This window comes from Ooceraea biroi, chromosome 12, assembly GCF_003672135.1.
Source record: "Ooceraea biroi isolate clonal line C1 chromosome 12, Obir_v5.4, whole genome shotgun sequence".
Classification (NCBI taxonomy): Eukaryota; Metazoa; Arthropoda; class Insecta; order Hymenoptera; family Formicidae; genus Ooceraea; species Ooceraea biroi.
Window position 1 is genome coordinate 9852020 of NC_039517.1, and position 12797 is coordinate 9864816.

Here is a 12797-nt window from a genome sequence, read left to right on the forward strand (position 1 = left end):
ATAATCGCGACGCTTCCGCACTTCCTTTCGAGTGAACCGCGCGTTCGCGCTAACGCCCCCCTAGCGCGAATACATCTCGCTGGAACAGTCGACAACTAATTGTCGCATCCTCTCGTTATCTCTGAGAGCGGCATACGTCTATGTTTTTTTGAATGGACGCAAGATTATCCGGCATCGCGCTTCATCTCGTTGCAGCTGAAGCACGACAGTTGGGCGACCAATTAGCAGGTAGAAAAAATATGGCGATGCCAGCGGTTCCATAACCTAGATGTTACTACGATACACGCCAGCTTCTTCGTTCACTTACGTCCGCAAATATTATCTCGCATTGTACGAAATAGCTGTATTATTTGATTCGACGTACTTTTAGTATTCTCACATCTTCTATTTTTATGAGAATGGTTATTATCCGAAAATCTGCAGAATGTTTATTGTATCGTCGAATGTTGTCAAACGTCATGTTTACGTTTCTTTAATTATATTTTATTATAAAAAAGTATCATTTCACGTTTCCAGATACAAGAGGAGTAAACCTGGAATTAGCATAAATAAAGATGGATAATCCTCCACTATCTCCTCCAGACAAGACTGATGTACCTCAAGCAGAAACTATGAGCAGTTCTGAAAACAAGGATAACGTCGAAAACTGTAGTAATGAATCTGAAAACAAGGATAACGTCGAAAACTGTAGTAATGAAGAAGTCTCGGTCCCAGAAGATAAGCAATTGGATGAATCACAGCGTGATAGGAATACTGCGGAAGAAGAACATGACGAGACAGCTCAAGAAACAGCTGCAACAACTTCTGAAAAGGAGGACTTGATGCCATCGAATGTAGAAGCAAGTGACTCTGCCGCACGTTTGGAAAACCAAACCACTTTGGAAAACGATAGTGCTGAAGCTGAAGTGCCATTGTCTAAACAGAGTGACGAGACCGTGACAACCGAAGAAACTAACGCAGAAAGTTTTTGTGAAGAAAGCACATCGGTTAACATAGACAAGGAAACGACAGACTTAAGTGCACCCGATTTAGCGGAGAAGTGTGACACAAATTCACCGAATCATGAAGACTCGCGTGAGACAACGACGCAGGAGCCAGATAATGTAGTAGGCAGTGACGGCGCAAAATCTGCTAGTGAGAATGTTGCAACCGAGTCAGAGACACTACCCACAGAGACTGATAAAAATCCCTGCGACATCCCGGACGAATCGAGCGTCAATGCGGATGACGTGCAAAAGGACGTCGACTCCTCGAAGAAAGTGGAGTCGGAATCGTCGGACAGTAACTCGGAAAATCCCGACAAGAACCCGTCCGAGAAAACGATCGAGCCCGAAAACACAGAGTTTGTGCAATTTTCTCACGATGACAAGCACGACGATCCGCAAATTGAGAGTCAGTCCATGGACGCGGTGGACCCGTTCGGCGGTGATAATCTCACTTCCGAGAACGTGGAGCAAATGGAGACGACCCTGGACAATCTCGAGGTTGAAGTTAGCTTCAAGAATTTGTACGAGCAGGGTAATAACTTGCAACAGGCTGTCAATGCTAACGAGCACAGTGAGAAGCTCAGTGTCGACTGTGCATTAAACGATCCAAAGGATATCGACAAAGTCGCGGACGGTATTTCCGAGGCGTCGGCCAATGTACAATCGACGATCCAGTCCCCCGAGAACACGCCAATGGACATCGACATGCCGGATGATAATAATACACCCGAAGCAGAAGCGAGTACATCATCTGTGGAATTACCGGGTGAGCAAAACAAACAAACAAAAAAAAACGTGGAGGAGATTACGCCTATGGAAACGGATGAGGAGCAAGCGAACGTATTACCGGGGCAAGATGACGAACTGTGTATTATCCCAGACAGTATGAAGGTAATAATACCGAATAAATCAGGCAAAGCAGTAGACAGTGATCAGAATGAATCCACATTCGAGAATGACTCCAAACGTGAGGAGGCAGCACAAAAGCCTAATTCCGGGCTCGACAAGGCTGCCGCTCAGGATGAGCGCGAAACGGTGGCAGAAAGTAAAGATAAAGATACAGAAAATACGGCGACCGCTCGGCCAAACGAGTCCACAGCAGTGGCGGAAGATTCGGTCAAAGCAACGGATGTTATTAACATTGACGATGAGTCGAAAAATTCAGAAGTCGAGGAAATCACGACTAAAGAACTATGCAAGCAGTGCGGTGAAGAGAGAGCGTGCAAGATTCGCGTGAAGATCGGTGTGGAAAATTATCACGTGTGCTCAAAGACGTGTAAAGCGTTATTTAAAGCAGCGAATGACAAGGCAATGGACATACCGAGTGACGGGGCCAGTTCGAAGTGTGAAAAGCGTTGTGCGACTTGTCTGTCGGTTATAGAAGCGAACGATGAACGAAATGTCTCTTGGGAGACCATGGAGTTCTGCAACGAGGAGTGTCTGGGGAAGTTTCAAAGAAAGTACGGCAGTTACTGCAAGAATTGCAACGGTACAGTTCAAGCCGTGAGTTTAGGCAAGTACTGCGTGAGATTTGGCTGCGACGTGAGACAGTTTTGTTGTTCGACATGCCTGGAGGAGTTCAAGAAGGGTTTAAAGGTGTGCAGCTACTGTCAAAAGGATATAAGCTTCAGCACAGACGGCTTCCTCGCGCCGGTTGGCGAGAAAGGCCAGTTCAAAGACTTTTGTACTCAAGACTGTATGGAGAAGTATTCGAAACTGAATTCCATGGAACCCCCGGCTACGGAGAAGAAGCTCTGTAGCGTGTGTAAACAGGTATGACAGATCAAGTACACTCCGAAAATATTCTGAATACGTATCGCGAATAATTCTGAAGTGTAATGAAAATGCTCTCGTTCTTACAGGAGAAACTCGTGCACTGCGAAATTCAGATACACGATAATATCCCGGTAGCCATATGCAGCGAGGTCTGTCTCGCGGCATTTAAATTCGTTAACAAACAGGTCAATCCAGAACAGTGTTCTACCTGCAAGAAATTCTTCGAGCTGCCGAAGAAGCAGAATTTCGTGGTGTTTTATGAAAACGAGCCCCACACGTTCTGTAATAAGACATGCTTAAATATATTCATCATAACGAACAGGAAAATCGTCCCGTGCAATTGGTGCAAAGTAAAGAAATACAATTTCGACATGATCAAGAAGGAACTGAAGTCGGGGCAGACCCTGATGATGTGCAGTTTGAACTGCCTGACGCTGTATCAGGTATAACATTGTCTGTTATTTGCCAGCTGTCTGATAATAGCGGAAAATGCAAATCTTCCATTGTTTTACAGGTCTCCATCAACGCGGTGTCCGCGAAACGAATTAACTGTGATTTTTGCAAGGAGTACTCCTTGGCGCATTACCATCTCACGATGTCGGACGCGACGATACGTAATTTCTGCTCGTACAATTGCGTCATGAATTTTCAAGCTCAGTACGCCAAGTCGCCCATAACGATACCGTCGAGCGACGATCCCGTGCCCACGGGCGCGCCCAAGAGGACGTTACCGCAGCGGACCGCCGTGAACGTGCAGAAGCCCAGCGAGATGCAGGGAAAGAAAATCATGCCCGTCATCTCATCGGTGACTAGTCTGGCCGCGATGGGGAACGGCCAGGCAAGCCCGACCTCGCAACAGAACAGTATAGTCATGTCGACGAACACGATGTCCAGTCAGGCGTCGCAAGTCGTCTACAACCAGCAGATCATCACTAGACCACCTAGTCCGGCGAAAGTTCACAACAAGATGATGCAATGCAAGCCTCTGGTGCACACGAAGGGGGTCTCGGTACGTCCTCGTCCTTGCACCAAGTGGACGCAGACGACGGAGAAGCCCAAGCAAGCCATCGTGCCCATGCCGGTGCCAATTTACGTCCCGTTCCCGATGCACATGTACAGTATGCCGTTCCCGGTACCGATGCCTTTCCCATTGCCGATACCCATCCCGCTTTTTATACCCACCACGAGAAACAGCGCCAAGGGGATTATGAAGGATATTAAGAAAATACAGGAGAAGATACCGGCCGACCCGTACGAGGCCGAGCTTCTCATGATGGCGGAGATGGTGGCCACCGAGAAGAAGGCCGACAGCGACTCGGACTCGGTGGACGACAGGTGAGCGAACTGATAGCGTTTAATAAGTCAGCGACCCACGCTTGTGAAGGAAGAGAGACAGCTTCCTTGTACCTTTCGCTTCTGTTTGTCTCACGCACCAAAAGCCTACGTTTTTGTTTAGGGAAGATGACACAGCTGGTCAAGGCAATTTACATAGTGATGCTTTCAGTCCGGAAGCAGTTGATGCCAGCAACACATTCGGGGACGATATGTTGCAAATGGCACTGAAAATGGCCACGGGGGAGTTGGACGAGCCTGCGGTTGATCTCGAGGCCGCTCTGACACCGAACACCATTACGGCCACGCAGGCACCGCCGCCGACGGAAAGCAATATGGATAACGACGGTACGTTGTTGTGTCGTTCAAGATGAATATATATATATCCACTTAATTTTAATTATATATTTATCATAGATACACTTGCGTTTTTAGTGCAATCGGAGCGACTGATGGCTGTTTCGAGAGGAAGGAAACGCGGAATGCCGTACAAGCCACGATCAACGCCAACTAAACGCGTGAGACGCGTCTCCGGGACGAACGACATGCCGTTAATGCCGCCGCCGGAACCACAGCCACCGCCGCAACCGCGTATCATGGAACCAATGGAGAAGCCTGACGCTAACATGGCGTTGAAATACACGTTTGGCGTGAACGCGTGGAGACAATGGGTTCGCAATGCTGTTTTCCATTTACAACTGGAAAAATAATAAAGCCAATAAGCTGTTTACAATGAATCATTTTTATAGGTAATTGGAAAGAATGCCGAGTTGGAGAAACAGATTACTCCAATGAGGAAAATAAAGTTGTTCAAGACGGATCTCTTACAGCTCACCGCGGACGAGTTAAATTATTCCTTATGCCTCTATGTGAAGGAAGTGAGGAAGCCGAACGGTGCGGAGTATGCTCCAGATACGATATTTTATCTTTGCTTAGGTAAATCAGTTTATAATATTTATTATTAAATTATATTAAATATTATAATAATATTTTATACGTAATAAGATGAAACTATGTCGGATATTTCAGACATTTCTTTCAAAAATTCGTTCGCGTTTCACACGTTTATTTCACGCACCCTCGTTTCAGGAATACAACAGTATCTGTTCGAAAACAGCAGGATCGATAACATATTCACGGACTCGTACTACGAAAAATTTACAGACTGCCTAAACGAGGTGGCGAAAAAGTTCTCCGTGCTCTATAACGACGCACGTATGTCTTCATATTTAATTGCAATATTCGTTTTTATTATGATAAATTCTCACTTTTATATCGTTCCACGTTGTTGTGTTACAGAATATATCGTAACCAGGGTAGAGGAGGAGCACTTGTGGGAGTGCAAGCAATTAGGTGCTCACTCTCCGCACGTTCTGCTGAACACACTTATGTTCTTCAATACGAAACACTTTAATCTCGTGGTGAGTCTCGACCAAAAAAAAATATCACGTGACTCGTGGCATCATTTTTCTAAATGCTTGTCGATCACTTTTTCAGACAGTAGAGGATCACATGCAACTCTCTTTTTCTCACATTATGAAACACTGGAAGCGTAACCCGGCAGCTCAGCCCACGGTCGCGGGAAAGGTTCCTGGATCAAGAAACGTCCTCTTGAGATTTTACCCGCCGCAGTTAGCCCAAGGTTGGTCTCGATTTGGACCTTGTGTCTTCGCATTATTAGTGATGATTAATTGTCGCTTTTTTAAAGAAGCTAATTCAAGGAAGAAGAAAGTGTACGAGCAACAGGAAAACGAGGAGAATCCATTGAGATGTCCTGTTAAGCTCTACGAATTCTACTTGTCAAAATGGTACGTATGTACACGAGAATATGTTAGAAAAAATAATACCATCAGCAGTTATCGACCTAGTGTTGCATCAAAATATTTCACGTTGCAGTCCTGAGAGCGTCAAGACACGAAACGACGTGTTCTATCTGTTGCCAGAACGCAGTTGCGTGCCGGACAGTCCCGTGTGGTACTCAACGTCGCCGCTTGCGAAGGAGCACCTCGTCAAAATGTTGCATCGTATCAAAATGGTTAAAGAAATTAACGTAGCGCTACTGACGAGTTAATTTCTCGCCTATTACATGATCTCTTACATCGGTGCTGGACAAAGAGTACCCTTGCCGGCCTCGATTCTCGATGATGATCGATGTCTGTCATCTCGTCGCGCAGGGCTCAGGTTCAAGAGCGCGCATACAATCGGATGCTCTACCTCTAAATGCTGATATGAGAAAATTATCAGCGTTCAGATTTTCAGGATTTAAAATTATATTAAATTAATCGGATAATTAATTAAATATGTAAATTTATATTATTTGAATTGACAAAAAAATTGCAACGCTAATACATTTTTCACAATTTCCGCATTTGGAAGTACGGAACTTCATCTAATTGACGCGAATTGTATGCGCTCTCCTGAGCCCCGTGCGTCGAGCAGTTACCGAGTTCAGAGTAGCAAGGGGAAGAAAAATAGTAGGTATCGACCGTGACAATCGGCACTTTCTATCCAGCACTGGCTTACATTGTTAAAGGCAGTGCAAAGAGAAGATCGGAAAAAGTAATTTATTTCAACACTTTGATTGCCGCGTGTACGTGTGATTATATGTGTGTCTTGTGTGTATGTGTAACGAATGCTTGTGCGTGGTGCGTCGAATCAAACTTTGAGATTTACGATGCGACTTTTACATTTAGTTAGAACGATAAACCTCTCCAAGATTAAATACAATTTAATGAACAAGAGCGCATAATGATCACTGCATTAAATAATTAATTAATCTTTGTCTATTTTGTTGATAAAACTTATCGATTGTATTATTAATCAAGAATAATGAAAACTCTGCTAATTTTAACCCGCTAAAACACAAGCACGCGAATACGAACGAGTACGTACGTGCGATATTCAAAGTGTTCGAAACAACGCAAAAGTGATTACAAAAGTGTGACACAAATGTGACACGATATGGAATTATAGGATTAAATGAGTTTTCCAGTTTCCATGTATATTTTTCACTTCCCAATAAAAGAAAACTTATTGATCATGATAGATTTTGAAAATCGTGCAAATATTGCGTGATGTAATGTTCCTATTTAAGTATAATTATTTTTTAATGTAATAGGGTAAAACATGTGATTAATTTTTTTTTCGCTGACTTTACTTTTATTCGTCCTTGTTAAAAATTAAATTACGAAATTCCCGATGTTTGTATAATTTGTTTTGTTAAAACTTTACTACGTTAGGGAAACAGATGCCGTGTCATTGTCAAAAAGTATACAATATACATGGTATACATACAACATTATAACGAGAGAAACAATTATATATTTTTCAATTTTATACTGTTTCCTTACATGAATTAAAAATTGCTGTACATCGTAAGTTTATCCAGTTTTCTTTGGCCGTATGAAAGGACGTTTATGTTTCTGCCTACGGTTAGCGATCTCCAGATCACGTAATTGGGTATACACTTCGCTGAATATCTCATTCTGATCCTCCTCGGGAATGGTCTCCCTGAACGAAAAGAAAGAATCAAATCACGTGTGAAATGTTACGATCACGAAGCAGTGCAAAAGTACGTTTCACGCTTCTGAAAGAATTTTTTACCTGTAGGTTTTCATCAGGTCATATTTCACCCAAGGCGTCGCGGCAACTTTGCCTTTCCTAAGACGGTTTTCAGTAAATCTCACCCTAGGATCTATTATTATGCCTCGCAGCTCCTGACGCTCCCATTTCTCTATCCACGGCATCAGGTTGAGCTTCACCCTAGTCTTATTTACAGGGACCGCTGTTCCTTCTGCCAAGTACTCTGGCTCCATGTCGAAGGAGAAGGTACTGTACTCCAGTGGAGCGTCACGTAGGTATCGCAGATGCGGATCCAATCTCTTCTCGAGTCTAGAGACGTTACGTGGAAAGTGGTGTTGACATAAAATCTCAGTGTTTATGCAAAATAGTAAAACAGTCCATACTTACTTGAGGCATTCTATCTTCTGTATCGTGGGATCGTACATCTCATATTTTACCTCGACACCTTGACCATCAACCACGTTTCTCAAGATAAACCAGGCTCTTAGTCCACAATCACCCCTCTGGATGCATATTCCTACGAACTTGTTGACCTTCCCAGGGGCATGCGGCTCAGAATAAGTGACACTTAATATGGAGCCAATGTAAAACTCGGGTATTAATACGTGCGTCCGCCTTGCCAGCATATCCATGCGCTCCAGCTTCTCCCTCATCGCGTTGCGAAACTTCGGATTCGGATCTGGCAGCAATTCTGGATACATAAATCGGTATCTGTCTGGAATCGCTTTCTTTTCGCCAGCACTTTTCTGCGGCACTTTCGCACTCGGCGACTCCTCCGTCGGACCTGAAACGGTCGTTGAAGTACTTGTTCTGACTGCACTACCTGAAAAAGACGCAGCGTTTTTATAAATTTTTTATAACAGTGAATTATAATTAAATTTTCTCACACGAACGTAGCGCAATTTTACGCCGGCACGCATCTAGATTGCAATGACGTTCGCATTAACGTACGCAGTATTTTCGCTGCTCGTAATCCGCCGTAACCCCTGCGAGAGAAAATCCTTGAAATCACAGTCATCCTGCAATTTTCTGTTACCCAGTGTCTCTATTTAAATGTTCATTTAAACGTTACGCATACACGTATACAGACTCGACACTTTTTGAAAGGTTATCTTTCGCGAGGCACGATATCGTTCATTGAATTTCATCGCATAGAAGTTCGTCGTTCCGAGCGGTAGATGTAGTGATATCCGTGACGTCATGCATTCCACCGATACCATAGAGAAACTTTGTGTCCGCCAATCAGATTTCTCTCCCGCGAATCGGCCATTAAACAGTTGCTTTTTGAATACAAGTTGCAATCACTCGAGAAACTCGTGAACTCAAATCATCCGATGTGCTAGTTGCGATTTCTTTATTTGACGTATTTTTATAGTTACAGTATATATAACGGCTTTCAAACACTGCGACCTAAATTAATAATTGCTAAACATATTTATGAAATTCACAGTGTGAATGTGTCCCGTAAGCATGTGACGAATCGATGAAATCTAAGGATGATGATGTAAAGATTATTATACAAAACTAGGGCAAAATGAAAAAACGATCGCGAAAATATTTAATGGCTTGGACGTTAGTTCAGAAGAAGACAGTGGCAAGGAACAACTGAAGAAAAAGAGGACGTGATATAATCAATAATATAAAAATAAAAAAACTGCAATAGATCATATAACGATATATTATTCATTTCTTGACTTTCAATGCGCGCGCAAAGTAATGAGAATACAGCTGAAGATTTCCCTCAAGTCAAAAACTGGAGCTATGTTTTTGGACTGTTGCGCAGAGGTGTGTAGGTAGTTCTTGGCTTTGCGCTATCGATAAGATTTATTTGACAAATTTCGAGCAGATTTTTAAAGACCTTTTTCACATGTTGCATCGTTTCGGACTAACAGGCTGCGTAACAATGAAATTTTTCGCGTACCTGTTTATGAACTTTATATCGTCGAGTGCATTATCGTGCATGAAATCTTCATATGTATATATATAAAAAGAAATTGTAAATATTTTATTACACTCCATGTAACAAGAAAGTAAGAGATAACAGTAATAATAAATATAATAATAATATAATAATACTAATAAATAATAATAATAAATATAATGTTCTCTTCTACATCACCTGTTTCATAAAATTTATTAACATTCATTTAGACATAGAGAAAAAAACATTTAATATATTTTATTTTCTATACCAATATTTTCAATAGATAATAATACGTAAAGGTAAGCAAACATGGCATGGTAGACAGCGCCACTGCTCTGCAAAACCGACGGTCCCGAATTCGGTTTCCAGCAGAGCCGAAAATTGCGTACGTTCGGGCAGGCCTTCTTCTCAGAAAGCGCAATGGCAGAGAGTGTTTTGCCAAGAAAACTGTTTTGATATAGCCCGTTCAAACCTAGCGTTAAATTGTAAGTCCATATATACGTGCATAACCTATGTGCGCGACATATGTGCACGAGAGAGAAGTAGGCCAGGTCCCTACAAGGGTCGTGGGATCCGAGGGGAAGGAGATAGAAATATTCGCGATATTTTTTGCAGGATTGCACGCGGAGTGCAGCATCCAACTGTCCTTTTTGGACACCAAGAGATGGAGAGCGTGTCGTCGGCCGGCAGCTTTATGATACTCCGCGCCGGCCCTGACAATGAACACGCAAGGATGGCAACGATACCGAGCGCGCGCGCTTTGCGGCCGCGCCTCCGCGCGTCGCTCGCACACGTATGTACGTACGTATGCACGTGTCGCATGTTGCACCGCACGAATGTGTGCGTGCGTGTCGAGCGTGGGGAGGTACGCAGGCTATTTTGACGGGAAGGTCACATGACTAGACGTTCGGCGGCCGGCGGCTGCCAGCAGTGGCGGCGGCGTTCTCTCGGCCGATTCACACAGACGTGTGCCGCGCCGCCGCCGCCGACCAAACTATGCGCATCGCGGCCCGTTCGCCGGATCGCGTGCGAATGTGTGTCGAGTACACACAACGCGCGTACCGCACACACCTGCTTCCCTCGAGCAACCGGTAAGGGGCCGGCAGGGATGTGACTAGGGTTTCCGAGCGAAACGCAGCAAGCTTCACAGCGAACTGTTTCAGTAAAAATTGTCTTATCTAGTTTCCTTTTCTTTTAGTGAAATTTTGCGCGCGTAAGAATATTTTTTATTTTTTATTAGAGCCCTGATAAAAGTTTGCTTAAAGTGCGAGAGAGCAGGATGGAGAAGGATGTTGCCAGCGTCGCTTCTCCGTTATTTCGTTAAGCCGGCACTGCTGGAACAGGCGCGGCGGTACGCAGTAGGTGGCCGGTTGTGTCGCGAAGGGAGAGGAAAGGGAGGAGCGACGGCCGTCGCCACCGCGGCCGCGATGTTCGTAGAGGGGAACGAGATAGGCACGCGGAGTTTACGGTGATTCTTTACCAGCAGAAGCGTGTGTATGCATGCGAGTGTATGCGCGGCTGAGCAAGCTCGCGCACGCACACACCGAGAGACGAGGCGTGCAGAACGTGCGCGCGCGCAGCGAGCGACGCACATTGTGTACAGGGTGCTCCGAAAAATTGGACGTATGAATTTTCGGCAGCCCCGCACAAATTACTAGGTCAACGATAGATTACGCATTCTTGTTTAATAAACAATTGAAAGTTTAGGATGGCACACCATCACCAATGGAGCGTGCGTGAAACCGCGCTAAATTAAAAATTGCACGACTAAACAATGTTTACCGACTCAATAAGTATCTAATATATATGTATGCGCGCAAAATTTTACCAAAACAAAAGAAACTAGATAAGATAATTTTTACTGAAACACTTCGCTATGAAGTTTGCCGTGTTTCGCTCGAAAACGTCCTAATCACATCCCTCTGGGCCTCTTACCGGTATACACGTTTTCCGCACCCGATATATTGCAGCTTGGTCACTCATACCAGCGGAATGTAGCGCGTACACGTGTGCGTGGCATATAATGTATGAAAAGTGTATTACGTATCCACACGCTCGGCGCACGCAGTAAGCAAGCACACGCACACATATACACACACAGAGAGGCTACACAAAAAGAGAAAGAGAGAGAAAGAAAATTCTGCACGAGCGGAGTTTCAGTCTCGTTCTCTCAAGGGCTCCGCTGTCTATCTCCGAGTCTGTCTCATGTTTACGCGTGCACGCGCGTGTGTGTGCAACGCGCGTATGCAGCCAAACACGCCTGGAGCGAGACCGAGAGGGAGAGAGAAAGAAGCAACTGAGCGAGCGGGAGAACCGCTCCGCTCGCGTGCGCGAGCGCAAAAAGGCTTCGCGAGGCAGAGACGGTCCAAGAGGAAGACGGAGACGGGTGTGAGGAGCGAAAGACAGAACAACATCTATATGGTCGTCGTCCACGAAAGCGCGGCGAGCCGCGGAGAGGAGCGTGCGTGAAAAGCGTGCGTATGTATATATAACGTATACATATATACATACATACATACATACATCACGTAGGCCTGCCGTTGTCTTGTTAGCGTCTGTGCGTACGAAAAGAGAGGCAGAAAAATACCAAACAAAGAGAAGGACGGAGAAAAATATTCGCATCTCGAGTCTCGTGCGTGCGTGCGTGCGTGCGCTCGGTAGATGGTTTGCTTGCATCCTGGCCGGGATCGACTTTTCTCGCGACGCTAGGAAAAATATGCTCGCTGCCGCGAGTGACCGCCGCTCGTCGTCGTCTCGTCCGCGGTCGCTCGGTGCGTGCCCCGCTGTCGTCGCCGCTGCTGTCGCTGTCGCCGCCACCGCCGCCACCGCCGTCGCCGCCGCCACCGCTGTGGCGATCGATACGCCATTGCGTCGCGACGTGCCGACGAGTAAATTGCTCGTTTGACGATGCCAGCCGTGCTGGTGGTCGCGCTTCAGTGATGCGATAACATTCGCCGGACGCCGGACGACGGTCGTATCATCATCGCCGACATCCTCGTTGCCGTTGGCGGACGGTGCGGAGCAAGCGGCGGCGCAGCGTCCCGATAGCGATCGTCGGCGACGTGACTAGTGGCGACGACAACGTCGACGACGACGACGACGACGGCGACGGCAACGAGCGCACGTCGACGACGAGCGCGACGGTGTGCCATCATGCATCGTTGTACGTGACAGCAGTGCGCAGTGCCTGGTGAAAA

General features: G+C 45.4%; 2 protein-coding genes across 6 annotated transcripts; one reads left to right on the forward strand and one right to left on the reverse strand.

Moving 5' to 3' along the window:
* On the forward strand, positions 1-7139 carry LOC105287094 (zinc finger MYM-type protein 3). Of its 4 annotated transcripts, none has more exons than XM_011352514.3 (12): positions 1-228; positions 517-2759; positions 2849-3205; positions 3277-4097; positions 4219-4442; positions 4530-4765; positions 4844-5030; positions 5184-5309; positions 5394-5515; positions 5592-5736; positions 5803-5902; positions 5991-7139. In XM_011352514.3, exons 2-12 carry the CDS (start codon positions 555-557, stop codon positions 6163-6165), a joined length of 4698 nt encoding a protein of 1565 aa, XP_011350816.2. In that variant the 5' UTR covers positions 1-228; positions 517-554; the 3' UTR covers positions 6166-7139. The 4 variants fall into 4 exon arrangements, with proteins under 4 accessions (XP_011350816.2, XP_026829872.1, XP_011350817.2 ...); XM_026974071.1 differs by having other exon boundaries at positions 5806-5902; XM_011352515.3 differs by having other exon boundaries at positions 4267-4442; positions 5991-6165.
* Positions 7140-7395: 256 nt separating this feature from the next.
* On the reverse strand, positions 7396-8830 carry LOC105287095 (39S ribosomal protein L19, mitochondrial). 2 transcript variants are annotated; one of them, XM_011352518.3, is made up of 4 exons: positions 8628-8830; positions 8064-8499; positions 7698-7985; positions 7396-7604 (listed from the first exon to the last, which is right to left on the reverse strand). In XM_011352518.3, exons 1-4 carry the CDS (start codon positions 8692-8694, stop codon positions 7475-7477), a joined length of 921 nt encoding a protein of 306 aa, XP_011350820.1. In that variant the 5' UTR covers positions 8695-8830; the 3' UTR covers positions 7396-7474. The 2 variants fall into 2 exon arrangements, with proteins under 2 accessions (XP_011350820.1, XP_011350821.1); XM_011352519.2 differs by lacking the exon at positions 8628-8830 and adding an exon at positions 8566-8611.
* Positions 8831-12797: the final 3967 nt, after the last annotated feature.

What these genes read in the sequence shown, in the direction of transcription:
- LOC105287094 (XM_011352514.3), top strand. Translation starts at nt 555, where the DNA reads ATGGATAATCCTCCACTATCTCCTCCAGACAAGACTGATGTACCTCAA. An exon ending in ACTGCCTGACGCTGTATCAG is followed by an intron (nt 3,206 to 3,276) that starts GTATAACATTGT and finishes ATTGTTTTACAG; the next exon opens with GTCTCCATCAACGCGGTGTC. An exon ending in TGAACGCGTGGAGACAATGG is followed by an intron (nt 4,766 to 4,843) that starts GTTCGCAATGCT and finishes TCATTTTTATAG; the next exon opens with GTAATTGGAAAGAATGCCGA.
- LOC105287095 (XM_011352518.3), bottom strand. Translation starts at nt 8,694, where the DNA reads ATGACTGTGATTTCAAGGATTTTCTCTCGCAGGGGTTACGGCGGATTA. An exon ending in ACGAGCAGCGAAAATACTGC is followed by an intron (nt 8,500 to 8,627) that starts GTACGTTAATGC and finishes CGTCTTTTTCAG; the next exon opens with GTAGTGCAGTCAGAACAAGT. An exon ending in GACCTGATGAAAACCTACAG is followed by an intron (nt 7,605 to 7,697) that starts GTAAAAAATTCT and finishes CTTTTCGTTCAG; the next exon opens with GGAGACCATTCCCGAGGAGG.